This window comes from Chelon labrosus (assembly GCF_963514085.1).
Source record: "Chelon labrosus genome assembly, chromosome: 5".
Classification (NCBI taxonomy): Eukaryota; Metazoa; Chordata; class Actinopteri; order Mugiliformes; family Mugilidae; genus Chelon; species Chelon labrosus.
In genome coordinates this window covers 6,286,672-6,301,637 of record NC_140341.1, presented here as the reverse complement: position 1 = coordinate 6,301,637, position 14,966 = coordinate 6,286,672, and the positions used below count along the sequence as shown (strand labels likewise).

General features: G+C 41.5%; 1 protein-coding gene across 3 annotated transcripts in view; it reads left to right on the top strand.

The window, feature by feature from the left end:
* gdap2 (ganglioside induced differentiation associated protein 2) overlaps positions 1 to 14,966 on the top strand; it is a 37,835-nt gene that overhangs the window by 10,179 nt on the left and 12,690 nt on the right. For all 3 annotated transcript variants that reach the window (XM_084545214.1, XM_084545213.1, XM_084545215.1), the window contains 7 exons: positions 2,017 to 2,105; positions 2,771 to 2,847; positions 4,813 to 4,972; positions 7,988 to 8,138; positions 9,463 to 9,539; positions 9,944 to 10,020; positions 10,256 to 10,395. In XM_084545214.1, coding sequence (XP_084401340.1) covers positions 2,017 to 2,105; positions 2,771 to 2,847; positions 4,813 to 4,972; positions 7,988 to 8,138; positions 9,463 to 9,539; positions 9,944 to 10,020; positions 10,256 to 10,395 — 771 coding nt within the window. The remainder of the gene's footprint in view (positions 1 to 2,016; positions 2,106 to 2,770; positions 2,848 to 4,812; positions 4,973 to 7,987; positions 8,139 to 9,462; positions 9,540 to 9,943; positions 10,021 to 10,255; positions 10,396 to 14,966) is intronic.

The window sequence follows — 14,966 nt, the reverse complement described above, 5'->3', positions numbered from 1 at the left end:
CTGACATATGCCGATTTTTTGCCGGTCAGATGCCGCATGATTTACATCGCGCAACAGCATCACACGCAGGCCAGCTGACAGTCTTGCCTGGGCCCAAGACGAGATAATCTTAGATGCCCCCCCCCCCCCTCCCCCACGCTCCACTGTGACCTTCTCTCTCTTCTCTCAACGGTAGCCTGACTCTGTCCCTCCGCTCCGAGACAGCGGGCCCCTCCCGCATCACTCTCTCTGTCACCTGACTGCAGCTGGATCTCTCTCCTCTCTGTCTCATCCTCTCTGACGGAGCTACCAAACTCAACTGTTTCTGTCAAAGATAACGTGTTGTGTCGGACTTTTATACAAGCTAATGGACGTTAACATTAGAGCTAGCCTGTTAGGTTACGTTACAAGGCTGGTAAACGTTGGCTGCGCTGTTTCTAACCTACGTTCACTTTACTAGTCCCAGCTTCACCGTCACCACCTTTTTTTTAAATATTTGTTAAGAAAATCTTTAAGGCCTCTATTTTCTTCTCTTCTTCTCTTTTCTAATTTATATAGTTCTATTTTTATAGTGATAGCGATTATCTGTTCAAAAAATGTTCTATTAAAGAAAAGATAATATTAATATTCTATTAAAGAAGAGAAAACAAATCTTTGTGTGTGTTGTAAAGTGGTTAGAAAAAATGAAATCGGAATCGGCTAAAATCGGTATTGGGAGGTCAAACTCAATGAAAAATCGGAAATCGGAATCGGCCAGGAAAATTGTAATCGGTGCATCTCTAATACTATGCTTACTATAAATATGTATAATACAAATATATACATCGATCAGCCATAACATTAAAACCACTGACAGGAGAAGTAAATAACACTGACCATCTTGTAACAATTCAGTGTTCTGCTGGGAAACTTTTGGACCTGGCATTCATTCATTGGTGTGGATGCTACTTAGACATGTAGCACCTGCCTAGACCAGACCAGGCACCCCCACCCCATGTGTCTTTATGTTCTTGTACAGTGTCCTTGTGAGTCTTGAAAGGCGCTTATAAATAAAATGTATTATTATTATTATAACAATGACACTCCTTGATGGCAGTAGCCATCCCCAGCAGGATGCGGCCACAAAAACGCTTTAGGAACAAGATGTCTGTGAAGGTTCTCAGTCATCCAGGTCATGGTATATCCAACAAAGGTTCAAAAAAGGCAACTGGACTTGTAGAGTTTTTTGAGAAGACAAAAAAACTAGCATAACAAGCAAGTTTTTTCAGGAGGAGTTCCTATTTAAACCTCAAACTTCCCACCAGTCCCCTAGAACTGAAGAAGCTACTCGGATGAGTGGTGAAACGTCTTCTCAAAAAAACTCTACAAGTCCAGTTGCCTTTTTTGAACCTTTGTTGGATATGCTTTGGGAACAGCTCAAAAAACCTGAAGAACACCACTAGGTGTTGACCTGGCCTCCAAATTCACTAGATCCCAAACTGATCAAGTATCTGTGGGATGATCCACAGAAGTCCCTCCCCTCAAAGGGCCCCCCCACTAACAACATTCTGTTGCCAGACACCCTCAGAGACGGGGGAGACCTACATAATATTAGGAAGGTGGTCATAATGTTACGCCTCGTTGCTGTAAATGTAAATAAAGAATACAACAAAGTCATGCAAAGTTTTGATAATGTTCTACAGTCAACAAATTACTTTAAAATGATCAAGGACTTCTATAATTTTGTATGAAATCATGTGTGTAGTCTGTCTGTGAAGGTTCTCACTAATCCAGGTAATGGTTTTCCCCATAAAAAGCTGAACCAAGGGCAACTGGACTTTTAGAGTTTCTTGAAGATGTTTCATCCAAGTAGCTTCTTCAGCTTCTTCTAAAACACTGCACTGTATTTAAACAACTCCCCACCAGTCCTTTAGAACTGAAGGAGCTGCTTGGAAGAAACTCTACACATCCACTTGCGTTTGTCTGACAAGACCTCTAACCAGTGTGTACTATAAATGTGTTCTACAATATGTTTGACTGTCTTTCTTTTCACCGCAGAGAGCAGTCGATGGCGTCCGTTGCCTTCTGTGTGGTGACCACAGCCAAAAGAGGTTATCCACTGGAGGATGCTACACACATTGCTTTCAGTAAGACACAGCTGTCTATTAGTAACTTACAACCCTTCATCATGTCATCTGTCACCCTTCCTTATTTGGTGCACACACACACACACACACACACACACACACACACACTCACACACACACACACACACACGGTTCCGCATAGTTACTGATAATAGTCTCGGAAATTTAATAATAACACAAGTAAAAAGGTCATGGTCAAGATATTGTACAAGCAGACAGCCGCACATTTGAATATAACAAGCTCTGGCATTTCACTTACGTGGCTTGGTCACTTTGGCGTGCACAACGTCCTGATAAAATCAAATTTGATAACGCAACGAAAATTATGTCCGTCGTCTTTGATGCAATCAGACTCATTGCGGGAACATTTTATGCTGACTGATAAGGACTGCCTTATTTAGTTTAGAAATTACACAGAAACAAGTAAAAAAAAACATAAATGATTTTAACAGATAATATTTTTTGTTTATTATCAAGAAATAGTCTTTGCTGCTTTGTATGTGTAAAGTAAAGTAGGCAAAATGAGGCAGTTTAGCCATTTTTCCAATTGTTTTAACATTTTATAATAGTTAATCCAGCACAAATTCTTAGTAAATTTAGTTTTTAAGTCTATATTTTGTCTTAATATGTATGTAACAGGTGTTTGTGCGTTCATGTGTTCACAGGAACGGTGCGCAGGTTCCTGGAGAAACACGGAAACAGCATCGAGGCGGTGGTGTTCGCAGTGTCGGACACAGAAGAGGTTTGTATGACTTTAGTCTGCGTCGCTTACCTTTTAGCTACTAATACAGCGAAAGCGTGAGTTGTGGAAAAATTCAATGCATTTATCCTTTAATTTTTGAAGTATATGAAAGGTAGATTCGCAGATGTCAGCTAAAAAAGCTGCAGAACATTTTTTCTTAACACCGCCGGCCACAGTAATACCAATGTTAGTGGCTGTAAAGGGCACATAAACGGGAAGAGGTTTGACTGTAAAAGCCTTCATCAGCGTAGCCTGGCTGACGCGACTGCACATCTCAATGAGATGCTGGTCTGGAAACTACGTGTTTATTTTCTCGTATTTGAGGCGTGGTTTTACAAATGCCTAGAGCCGTTTATTGGGCGCTACGAATGTCTATCAATTGCATGGTAATTCCCATGCTGCCTTGCGCGCGATTCATAGCCAATCGTATCAGTTATACCAGATGACGTATGTAGAGCGACAGAAATTCGACGAGGAAGAAGAAGCTTTACTGTCCATGAGAAGACGATGGCCTTTAATGATTATTGCCGTTTGTGCAAAGTCAATATGAGGGTAGAAGGCATATACGGTCACTCTGCAGACCTATTTGTATCAAAAAAAACACAGAGTCTATCTCGCTAAGCCCTATAGCCTCAGCCACCAACGGGTCTAGCTGGTAAATAAGGCTTTGCCAAAGCCTGTTGGTAGCAGAGCAAACACATCCTTCTTGGCAGTGAAGTCTTTCAACGCCAAACGTTGCTCTTTTTTAAAATAAACTTGCGTTCTAAGCTACTTAAAACACTGTCTAAGGCTGCATCGAACGGTAACGTTAGGTCCGCTGCCATGTTGGATTAACACACTACAAACTTCGGTGTCGCGCATAGACGTCGTCATCGTCTTGCTGCCCCCCCCCCCCCCCCCCCCCCCCCGTTCTGTGATTGGTTCCCTATCTCAGGCGAAAATAAGGGCGATGGTTTCCAGACTGCTTTTGCAGTGAGAATGAAATCGCACGCAAAGCAGTATGGGAACACCCAGGCTATCATCAGCGTGGCCTTTGAGTCTTTTAATGGACCCACCTTTGTTGCACTCTTCAGATGTTTTAGCCTCTTGTTTGGACTCTGATTTTATTAAGACTTGCTGTGGTCGGAGCAAGCAAGGTAGCAAAACATCAGTGTGGTTTTTCCAAATGGCGACATTGCACTTTCTGACTCTATTTCCTTCAAGAATTTCACAGTATGCCCCTAATTTGTACACACAAACACAAAAAGATCTTTGCAAATGGGACAAATAAAAGCTTGAGGTAAACCATGATGGTTTCCAACATCTGCATATCTGACAATTTACAACATAAATAGCATATACTGTGGCAAACTATTGACCAGAAGCATTGGCAGGAAGGTATTTCAATCACTATTTGAACATCTTCAGCTGAAACCATTGACTGTATATGTAAAGGCTGACATTCCCATTAGCTAGAACAAAACAAAAACATTTCGTACCAGGCAGTAAACACATTTATTTCTACTATAACATTGGACATATCCAACAAAGGTTCAAAAAAAGGCAACTGGACTTGTAGAGTTTTTTGAGAAGACGTTTGAGACGTTTCAGAAACGTCTTCTCAAAAAAAAAAACTCTACAAGTCCAGTTGCCTTTTTTTGAACCTTTGTTGGATATACCATGACCTGGATGACTGAGAACCTTCACAGACATATAACATTGGACATTTTAACATGGAGGTCAATGGGGTTTGACTCTCAATTGGATCCAGCCTCAAGTGGTCATTTGAAGAACTGCAGTTTTGGGCACTTCCTGCGTTAGCTTAATTTTGTTTAGCCCTGAACGTTGCTGCTTGGTTGAAGCATACTTACGCCTTCAGTGTCTTGCTTAAGGGAAGTTCATATGTTATATGAACCCACAAGTTCCTCTTATTTAACTCCAGTCTTACTGATAAACAAAAACATGAATACTGATGTCTTCTTTCAGTCGGTGTACAAGAAGTTGCTGCCTCTGTACTACCCCCGCTCCGAGGACGAGGAGACGGCCTGCCTGCCCCTCATCCCCGCTGACATTGGCAACTCCGAGGGTGAACCCGTCGTCCCTGAGAGACAGATCCGCATCGCTGAGAAACCAGGCACTCTGGAAGGTGTGCAACTTCAACACCATTTGTTTTTTCTTTATATATAACGTGATAAATTGCTTCCCGACATTGGAAAAGGAAACGTGATCCGCTTCACTCTCATGTCAGCAATTTATTTTTAAGAGCAGGATAGATATTTCTTCAAGTGGTTGATATTTAATTTTGGAATCAGGCTCTCGTCCTGTGTCCAAGATCAATTCTGTGCAATAGCTGGCTTTAAAAGTCAGCAACATAAACACACACCGTTTAGTACTCACCGCATACTGGAGGAAAGTATTTATTTTCTTGCTCCCACTAGTTTATTCTTGACAGATGAGGGGTTTTATTACAGTTGGAGGCACTGCACAATAAAATTCTTAATAGTTTTATTAGGTGAAGATTTTGCTGATAGTGGTATAACTGTTTTTAACCAAGAGAAAGTCTATTGTCTCTGTGGGGAGAAAACTCACCAGTCAGTCAGTCAGTCGGTCAGTGATTAATGCGTCTAAAACTACCTATTCATCCACCAGACATTAAATCACTCGGCAAACCACACAGCCTGTCAAACAAGTGGTCATTCTGGGCAGTCGGTCACTCGTCCAGTGTCCCACTCCATTAGTAAACCAAGTTAAGACGTCAGCCACAGCAAATATCGCTCAGAGACGAAGACCTGGACACGGATTCAATTTGTATGAGGACAGTGTGTTTAGCTCAGGTGGTCGGCGAGCCAGCCGGAGGACGTGGAAAAACTGAATGTACACACTGAATGTTTTGGGTCAGTGGAACATCTGTCGGCCTGAATATTTCAGCCCACGCTGGTACCAACACACAGTGATTCAGCACAATGAGCCTTCCTGGATGTTTTCCACAGAGCAACATCTGCATATTACAAAGAGTTTCGGCTTACATGCGATCGGCAGGCCTGACTAACGCGGCAGGTATTTCAAGTTGTTTTGACCTCACGGGATGTTTTATAGACATTGTGTTCTTATTTGTCCCAAATGACGTTACAGTTATTCATTTGTTAACAAGATTTATATCGTTTACAAAAAATACAGACATAAGAATAAGTTTCAGGGGAGGGCAAAGATTTCTACTTGGCTGTCGATAAATGCCAAAGCATGCATGTTTATTTATTTTTTTTTTTTCGTGTTTTCTAGGGTGATTTGTGATTTTGAAAGAAATAATTTACAATAAGCATGTCAGGTAATGTGAAGAATGGTGCATCTATATTTGTAAAAAGCTTCGAAACAATACAGAAATTAATTGTAGGACATTGTGGTACAAAACAATTGATACTCTTGCTCTAAAACTATAAACTGTGGCTTTTTATCTCAGATATTTGACACTGATCACTGCTGATGTAAGAGGGTGGAGAGAGGATTAATGTATCCTCAGTGTTTCTGCACATTTCTGCATAAAAACGCCTCAAAAGATCAGCAGATTTTCACATCGGTGCTTATAGTACACGAAGAGAACCCAGTCAGACAAATGGAACAGAAATATTATACGTTTGTGTTAATCTATTCAAGAAAATTAATAATTTGAACATATTTGTGAGGTGCAAAAGTACTTTAACAGCAACTAAACGTTCCCTGTAACTGCTGATCCTTCGTCTACAGCGGCCGAGAGGGGTTTCAGCCCATTCCTCGGTACAGAACCGCTTCAGTTCTGAGATGTTAGTGGGTTTCCTCACATAAAATGCTTGCTTCAGGTCCTTCCACAACATTTCTGCTGCGTTAAAGTCAGAGGGAGATGGTGGTAGTGTAGAAATTGCACTGGACAGGTGTTGTTTTGGCTTAACTGCCTGTCTTTGTCTGCAGTTTAAACAAGTATTCTTTAAATTAATGAAGTTACAGTACGTTCTGGTAAACGGTTAAAATAACAAAAAAAATCTATCAGTGTCCCAACATGTATGTACGTGATGATGAGGACCACAAATCCTTAGTTTCAAAGCCCAGAACAATACTTGTCCCATGGGATTACACGTCAACCTCTAGATTATCAGTCCACCACTGTCTCCCATGACTTTATAATTAGATGACAGGCTTTATGCATTCAGTAGACATATGACAGCAGATGAGCAATGAAGCAGATATTAAATGACCTGCAATTAAAGGTTCCCAGAACATGTCTTAGTCAGCAGCTTAAACTCTTTCTTAATAGATGAAATGGTGAACATGTCACACAAGGACAGATCTTAGCACGCTGGAGCTTGAACCTGGAGACTCAACAAACATTTTTCTTTGTCCTCCTTCTATATGCAGACATTTTTTTGGTGTAGTAATAGTTGTAGTTGGCGGTGCTGCGTAGAAAACAAGCAAAGAAGAACAAAAAGTGGAAAAAAGACATTTACATTCTTGGCAGCTTGAGATCAAACTCCCTTTCAGGCCTTAAATCCTTCAGATAAACTGTATTTTCTGTCACCTCTTTAGTTTACTCAACCTCTGAATGTCATGGTGTAGAAGACAGTGAGGGTGAGACCATGTGTTAGTGAGTGTCTGTGGTTTCTGTTGCCTCCTTTTGACCTTCAGTGTTTCTGTATATTGGCGTGACGCTTCAAAGGCGGAGATGTGGCTTTGAGGTGTTGATCCAAAGCAAGCAGGCCGCCTGCAAGTTAAACCCAATAACAACAGGCTCGTGTATACACACCGACGGACGCACATGCCCATTTGGACGTCGATAAAATGCAGGGGCATGCGTGCGGCGATACATGTGGCCGCAGAGAACAAGACTTGAGTCTGAGCCTGGAGTCTGTCAGCTGAGTTTCTGACCTCGGTGGCAGCTTTTCTGCAAACGCACGCGAATAATGTCGTCCTTGCAGATAGATTAGGATCTGTGGAATAAAATAAACATGGACAAGTGTGCTCACCAGATTTATAACATGTAAAATACCTCTGTGCTAGGGGGGCGCCACGTTGTGCATTAACACGAGGACTAATGCGTTTGAGTGAATAGTTTGGGACATCTGTGTTTTGTGCATCTAAAAAAAAATAAAAAAATAACAGTTAATAAACATTTATTATCTGTTTGTTTGTCCAGATGATTGTGAAGAGGAGAACCTGGAGTCAGATCTGGGTCAGGTGGGGAATCACGCCTTCGCCCGGATGGAGGGAGATGTGGACAAACAGCGGAAACTGATCTTACAAGGCCAGATGTCTGAGGCTGCGTTAGAGAAACAACACCTGAGAAAGTAAGAGACCCATTCGTTAATGCACAGGATAAGATGTTAAAAGCCCTTGTGCCAAGATCCCAGGCAAAACACATTTAGAGGCCCTGTCCAACTGGCCAGCTACTATCCAACATGAAGATATCAGATACCTGGCCTTGTCAAAGGCAGCATGCAGCATGTCATTGGGGTTTTCAAGTGGGCACCTCCCTTCACCAATGTTTCATTAAGTTAGGCCCACGACACCTCAAGAAGGCTTAACAGTGAATTCCAGCGTCCTGAAGTCATCCCCCCTCCACACTGCCACTGCACAACAACCCAGACATTAACCTAGACCTTTTACGCAGCAATCAGAGCAAATAATCAAACCTACTGAATCACGACCGAACCAAACAGATCTACCATGATTCGCCCCGTTGATGCAGCCTGTTACCCAGCCAGCCTTACCTTTAGCGAGCTCCCCAGCTGGCATGTTCCCTTCCTTATCCACAGCCGTTCGCTTGCTCGCACTGCTGCCAGGGACATGTTGCTTACTGCAACCCTCTGGCTTTTGCCATGGATGCCCAGCTAGTTTAGGAGAGCGATGGTGGAATTTGCCACAAATCCACAACTAATTAACTCAGGTTGTTATGTGGTGAAATATATTTTTCTGAGATGAGTTGTGTGACCATTAGCATTAACATTTCACCTTCACTTAATAGTGCATGGGTTGTTTTAGGTACTTGGTCTTTACTAAAATATTTCCATCTAATGCTGTTTTATACGTACGTCTACTATTCTGCATGTCAGAGAGAACTCTGTACAAATGATATGATGAGTTATTTTTCATTTGACTACCCAAAAGAATACAGAATCATTTCATTTTTCTCCAACATTTTTTATGTTGCAGCTGGTTAGCTGCAACATAAAAAACAATCAGTAGTAGTGTCGAGCTCTAATGTAAAGAGTTTGAATCTCTAATCAGAATGATTTCAGTCAGGTACAAGAAACATTGTCCATGTAAATATAGTAATATATAACTGACAGGGTTCATATCCTTTGTTAAGTATATTTTATCGTGCTATAGAGTGGAGTGGTATTAGCTCCTTAGACTGATTTAAATGCCTCTTCCTCTGCAGCTTAAAAAGGGTAGTAGAGATCAGAAAGGCTTCAAAAATATCAGTTACTTTTAACTAAGTAGAATTTCTAGATGAACAAGATTTGATTTCATATTATTGCAACTGATCAACAAGATGTTTTAGCACATAGCCTCCCTGCATCAAAGTTTTACCAGATGTGTAGCGGCAATAGTTATGAGTGATTATTTGTAAGATAGCATTAATTATAACTCTGTGTTTCAATCTTGCAGCTACGGTCGCTGGCTGTGTCGAGCGAGAGCAGAGGACCTGTCCGACATCGCTGCTCTGAAGGCCTTATATCAAACTGGTAGGTGTTTGTGATGAAGAGACAAGCCGTATAAGATATATTAAAAAATAAATAAAATAAATGTGTGTAAGGTGCAATTACATGCCATTACCAGTAGGAGGCAGTGTCGTTGTACACTCTGACATCATTGAGATGTGCTCCGTTTGTTAGCTCTTCTTCAGGTGCAAAAAGTGTGAAACAAAACTCAAGAGCAGAAATTGTGTCAAGAAATCTGTTCCACTTTTGTGATGTTGGAACCAGAGAACTAGAGCTCAAACTACATCAGCAAGAAATCCAGTGACGAAGACGTCACATTGAAATCCTCACTCAGTGGAAATTTTATACACAGCTGTCACACTTTATCTTCTTGTGTTTGCATGAGTCTGTTATGTGTATTTTTAACCTTTTGCCTTGTGCGTCTACAGGTGTGGACATGTGTGGCAGGACAGTCATGGTTGTAGTTGGACGGAACATCCCCGTGACCCTCATAGACATCGAAAAGGTACAGAAGCATGTGGAGTTATTTCAAAATAAAATACTTTCATTGATCTTCATCTCTAGGTTCGTGCTTGCGTGTCTGTGTGTTTGTGTGTGTGTAACAGTTGCTGTCTCTGGATGTTTTGAGCATCTATTTTTTCAAAAAGGCCAAATCTGCGAGCAAGTTCAAATAAATATCTCAAACTGTAAAAGAGTAAACTGAAAATTAGTGTACTTCTTTTGTCTTTCTGCTCGTGCAGGCTCTGCTGTACTTCATCCACGTGATGGATCACATCACCGTGAAGGAATACGTGATGGTTTACTTCCACACGCTGACCGGAGAGCACAACCATCTGGACTCCGACTTCCTGAAGAACCTCTACGACATCGTCGACACCAAGTCAGTCTGATATTTAACGCTGCACTGGTTGAACTGAGCATATATCTGCATGAACACAATCTAAACATTACACTAAATCCATGCTGGGAACCTTTTGCTTTTTATAAATGCATGCAGCACTGTAATGTATTTATTTTGAAATCAGACACAAGGTGAGTGAGATTACGTTGGCTTGGCAGACACTTTTTGTCTTCTGCCACTCACAATGATTGAACAAGAAAGGTCTGGAGCCATTATTGCTGTCACTCTCCACTCACCGAGAACTGTATGTTCTGGTTCGGTCATAGCATTTAGCTAACTCCTCTAGCCAGCTACTTCGCCAGACTTTAATAATCAGAACTGAGAATCAAACAGACAGGGATTAACTCAGATGACTCAGAAATCTTCCTCCATGCATAAAGCTCTGAGACGCTTTGACGGCTCTTTGAAACTTCTTCTCTTTGTTTCTTACATAATTGTTGGCCAGTTGCTGTATCCTAATAAGATGCAAATGTGATGTGAGCAAATTTGAGAAAGCTTTCTGCAATGAAGACATCCTTAAGGCCATGTATCATCCTCCACCCTACAAGACTCAGTTGTCACTGGACCCTTGTTTGGTCTTCGTTTGGCTCTCGCTCCATCCTCCTCTCGACCATGATGATCTGAAGTTCAGCTACGTTGTTCATACCATTATGACACCACCAAGGTCACAGTGTTTGGACTTTTGGAGAGGCAAAGCAAGCTGTGAAACGCTTTTGTCTCGTTGTGGGGTTTGGAAATCTGGCTTCCATATTTGGAAGAGGAAATCCAAACTTGGAGAGAAGTTTCGGGGTGATGTATTAGCTGAGACGGAGCCCTGATCAAAGCCTCGACTGTTTCTAATGTTGTTCTGAACATACAGTCTCGCTTGTAAAGGGCGTTAAGGTTGAAGAGGGCAGCCTTTAAACAGAATCTGAACATGTGGATGGTAATTTGATGCTTAGATGTTTGTATCAAACACCAAACCGATACGATCCAGAAGACCTGGATGAAAGTCAACGATTCAGTTGAGAAACTTGAAAGACTGCGAGTTCTCTGGAAGATGTTGTTCACATACACGGAGAGCAATGGACCATCTGATACGTGGAGTCAGATGTTCTACCATCTTCTCTGTTTTGTAATCAGCAGTGATCCTCACCGCTGATTAATATTTTCGTCTTAATAGAAGCCACATCCCTGAAAAAAATAAAAACCAGAATTGTTTACGGTTACGCCCGGGCCTCAGAGTAGAGCTCTGTGGTATGATGCACTGATGGTTCAGCCAAGCATTGTTTGATCCTGCCAGTTTAAGTCGAGGACCTAAAAGTTTTGGTGCCAAATTCACCCTCTTTCCTCTTCCACCTTTGACTGACTCTACTTTCGGAAGTTTTGAGAAGTTTTCCAGTCCAATTAGGACTTCACTTTCCGTTATACCTTCAAAAAAAGTTGGTCTACGTAAGTTGGCTGATGTCTAATTTGTTTAATGGTCTGAAAGTTATCCAAAACTGCAAAAATCTGACTCAAGTGGTAATAAACTGGAGTTATAATTTGGTGTTTAATTTCCTGTTAGTATTATATTCTGCAGATTGAATATAGAATTTGAAACTTAGGTTAACACAAATACCATAAGACTCGAGGCAGATGCAAAATGCTTTCTCTGCTTTTGAGGGAACAAAAGCGCTAATTGGAAACTACGCATGGAAAAATCTTAGAAACTCCAGGTCTCTGTGTGTTAATTAAACCTTTCTAGTTCTGTCGTTCTGGTTACTAGTAACCACAACCGACCAAACTTCCTGTGTGAGTGGGAAACTCCACGAAGTCATTCTGCATGCTCTTTCAGCTCGTGCTTAATTTGCTTTCTGTGGCTGGTCATTCTGTTAGTTTCACAACACCTCTCGTCTTTTTTCGTCAAGAAACCTGCAGGCACGACACAGTCCTGACTTTCGCCCTTCATATTGGATGGTAAATTTACACCTAAACTGCGAAAAGCAACCGGTGGTTGCTTTTGAATGACGTAGCGGATACCGCAGTCACCGTTCATTATGAATGAAAACACCTTCGTTCAACTTCCCCTTTCATCGGAAAAAGGGAAACCCCATTCAGTCATATATCATTCAGCCGAGTGCTAACTGTGAACGTTTTTAGTGCATGCTGCTGATTCATCACAGAGTTCTGCAGCTCAGGGCGTAATTACCTTAAAATGTCAAGGTTATTTAAAGTTCCTCAAGCTCTCTGCATACTTTCAGCTTGGGCTCATGGAACCAAGCGATGTCTTGACCTCCACCAGCCTGCTAATTGTAATATTTTAAAAGTAACAGGAGGTTTTTATTGATTTTTAACAGCTTTTTTAATGTGATATTGCACTTGGCTATAAAAAAAAAATACTCCTGTTTGTTCTAAGGATTGGCAGGGATTTACACTAAGCAGCTGTTTGTGTTTTGTTGAGAAGTTTTTCAGTGGATTGTCTTATAAGAAACACCTGACAAACACAGAGAGAATTCAAACAGAATATCTTTATTTATTCTGTTCTTCAAGGCAACCTGCACAAAGAACTTGTGTGTTTCACGTCATGTTTAGGGATTGTGTTACATGTAAACACGAGTTTCGCCTGTAAATGTTAATCAGGCCGTTGGGTTTTTGCTCAACCCTCGACCTTTTTGTCAAGATGTGTGACTAATTTTCGAAGCGTTTTTTTCTCGGTTCCACTTCTCAGGCAGTTACTTCTTCTTTGGCTTGGTGAGGCAGTGTCGGTCTTCGCGGACCCGTAGAACCCTGGGCCTGGCATGTCCCAAAACGTTCAAACCATCGAACTAATGATTCGCTGCAGATGCATTTTTGGCTCCGGTTGATCGAACCGGCAGACCGAAGCCAAACAAAATTTTCCAAAACGGTCTGGCTCAGTGGGGATGTGTTGATTACTTTCTGCTGAAGACAGATGAGTTTGAGAGGCTGAGGATTATTTGTGATCCCCTCGGGTCCAGCGCTGGACCAGTGCAGAAGCCCAGCATTATGGTTTAGTACTTCTGATTTTTAGAGTTAGTTTGTCTACTAACAGATCTCACTCCCTCTATTGGCCGACTGCTTTGTATTTTACGGACAGATGCCGTCTCCACGAGTCGGGCCAACAATAACTGCTATGAAATGAACAAGTCTGAGCTCTTCTGTTACAGAAATGTGACAAAACCTGCTGATATAATTACAAAACACTTGATAATGTGACCCTCGAGTGACATTACAATGTTGTTGGTGGCTCCCAACTTTAAAACACAGAAGTAGAGGTTTTCTCAAGTAATTGGGGAATCACCGGCTCATACTGGTGACATAAAGATCTCTGTGGTTTTGTAGCTTCATTGGAGCATGACCTCCAGCATACGCAAGGGTGGTTTGCAACCAAGGATGAAGGGGTTGTGATGGGGGTCGGCGCTTCCAGACGTGAGTTCACGCTACTTTGTCGGCTCCCTGCTGGTTGGAACTGAGTTGAAGCTTCGAATAAAGGGGAAGTGTGCCGGGGTCTTCTTCTCACCAGTGCTGGTTAGGGGACATCTGTTGGGCGGTCTGTGGTTTTGGCGGCCTTGAACAAGACTGTCATGGTAAAACAAAGAGCTTCGCCTGATGGAGAAACTCTTGCTTTACCAGTTGATTCCAGTCCTCACCTCTGGTAATAATGATCCTTGGGTATGAGATCATGGAGACCAGTGACTAAAGTTAGTTTCCTTATGGCGACGGTTTGGGTTCACCATTAGGAACAACTTTCAGGCCTCCAGTTGAGGTTGTTCTGAAAACGTTTCAGACAACTGATGTAAATTGGAAACACTGGAGAACCACTTTGCAGATGCATTTTGAGTGACAGTCTGTTAGCATTTGGTGACTGTTGTTTGCATGTGTAGATCTTGTTTAGATCATGAAGGATGGGCATGTGACTGTGTTTGAGAGTGTCCCAGATTTCCAAGTGGGACCACAAATTGATCGTCTATTATCTCTTTTAATAATCATAACATTTTCATGGAAATAAGAGTCAGTTTTGTTCCTGCATAACTGAAAGATCGAGTTACCGTAACACCTGCATTTTATGGATAGAGTTGTTTTATTATTCAAAATCAACTTCCCTGGAGTCTTCCCGCCGAAAAAACAAGGATCACAAACGTATAGTTCATGTATCGCCTTACTGTGGATTATTTATAGCATTTCTTGCTCTAGTGGTTATTCAAAAAAGCAGAAGTGTGTGTGTGGGATTGACTTTAAATAAACCACAGTGCACGCGTTCTGTGGTTTGTTGGTGTGTTGGAGTAATTCGATGTTTTTAGGCGAATACAAACACAGCACTCGCTGATGATCATTTAATTGGTGCTTGTTAACAATAGGAAATACATGAGTTACAGAATATCCTTTAACACTCATTGAACTGAACAAAAACCTAAATAGATGTATAATAAAATAGGTACACATGCTAAAAGTTAAACTTCACACGGTATCTATTTCTGTCTGAATACAACTCCAGGCACTTGAGTCCAGGCGAGCAGTCTACATACACACACTGCACGTGTATAAAGATTATTTCTATAATGTTTGTAGGT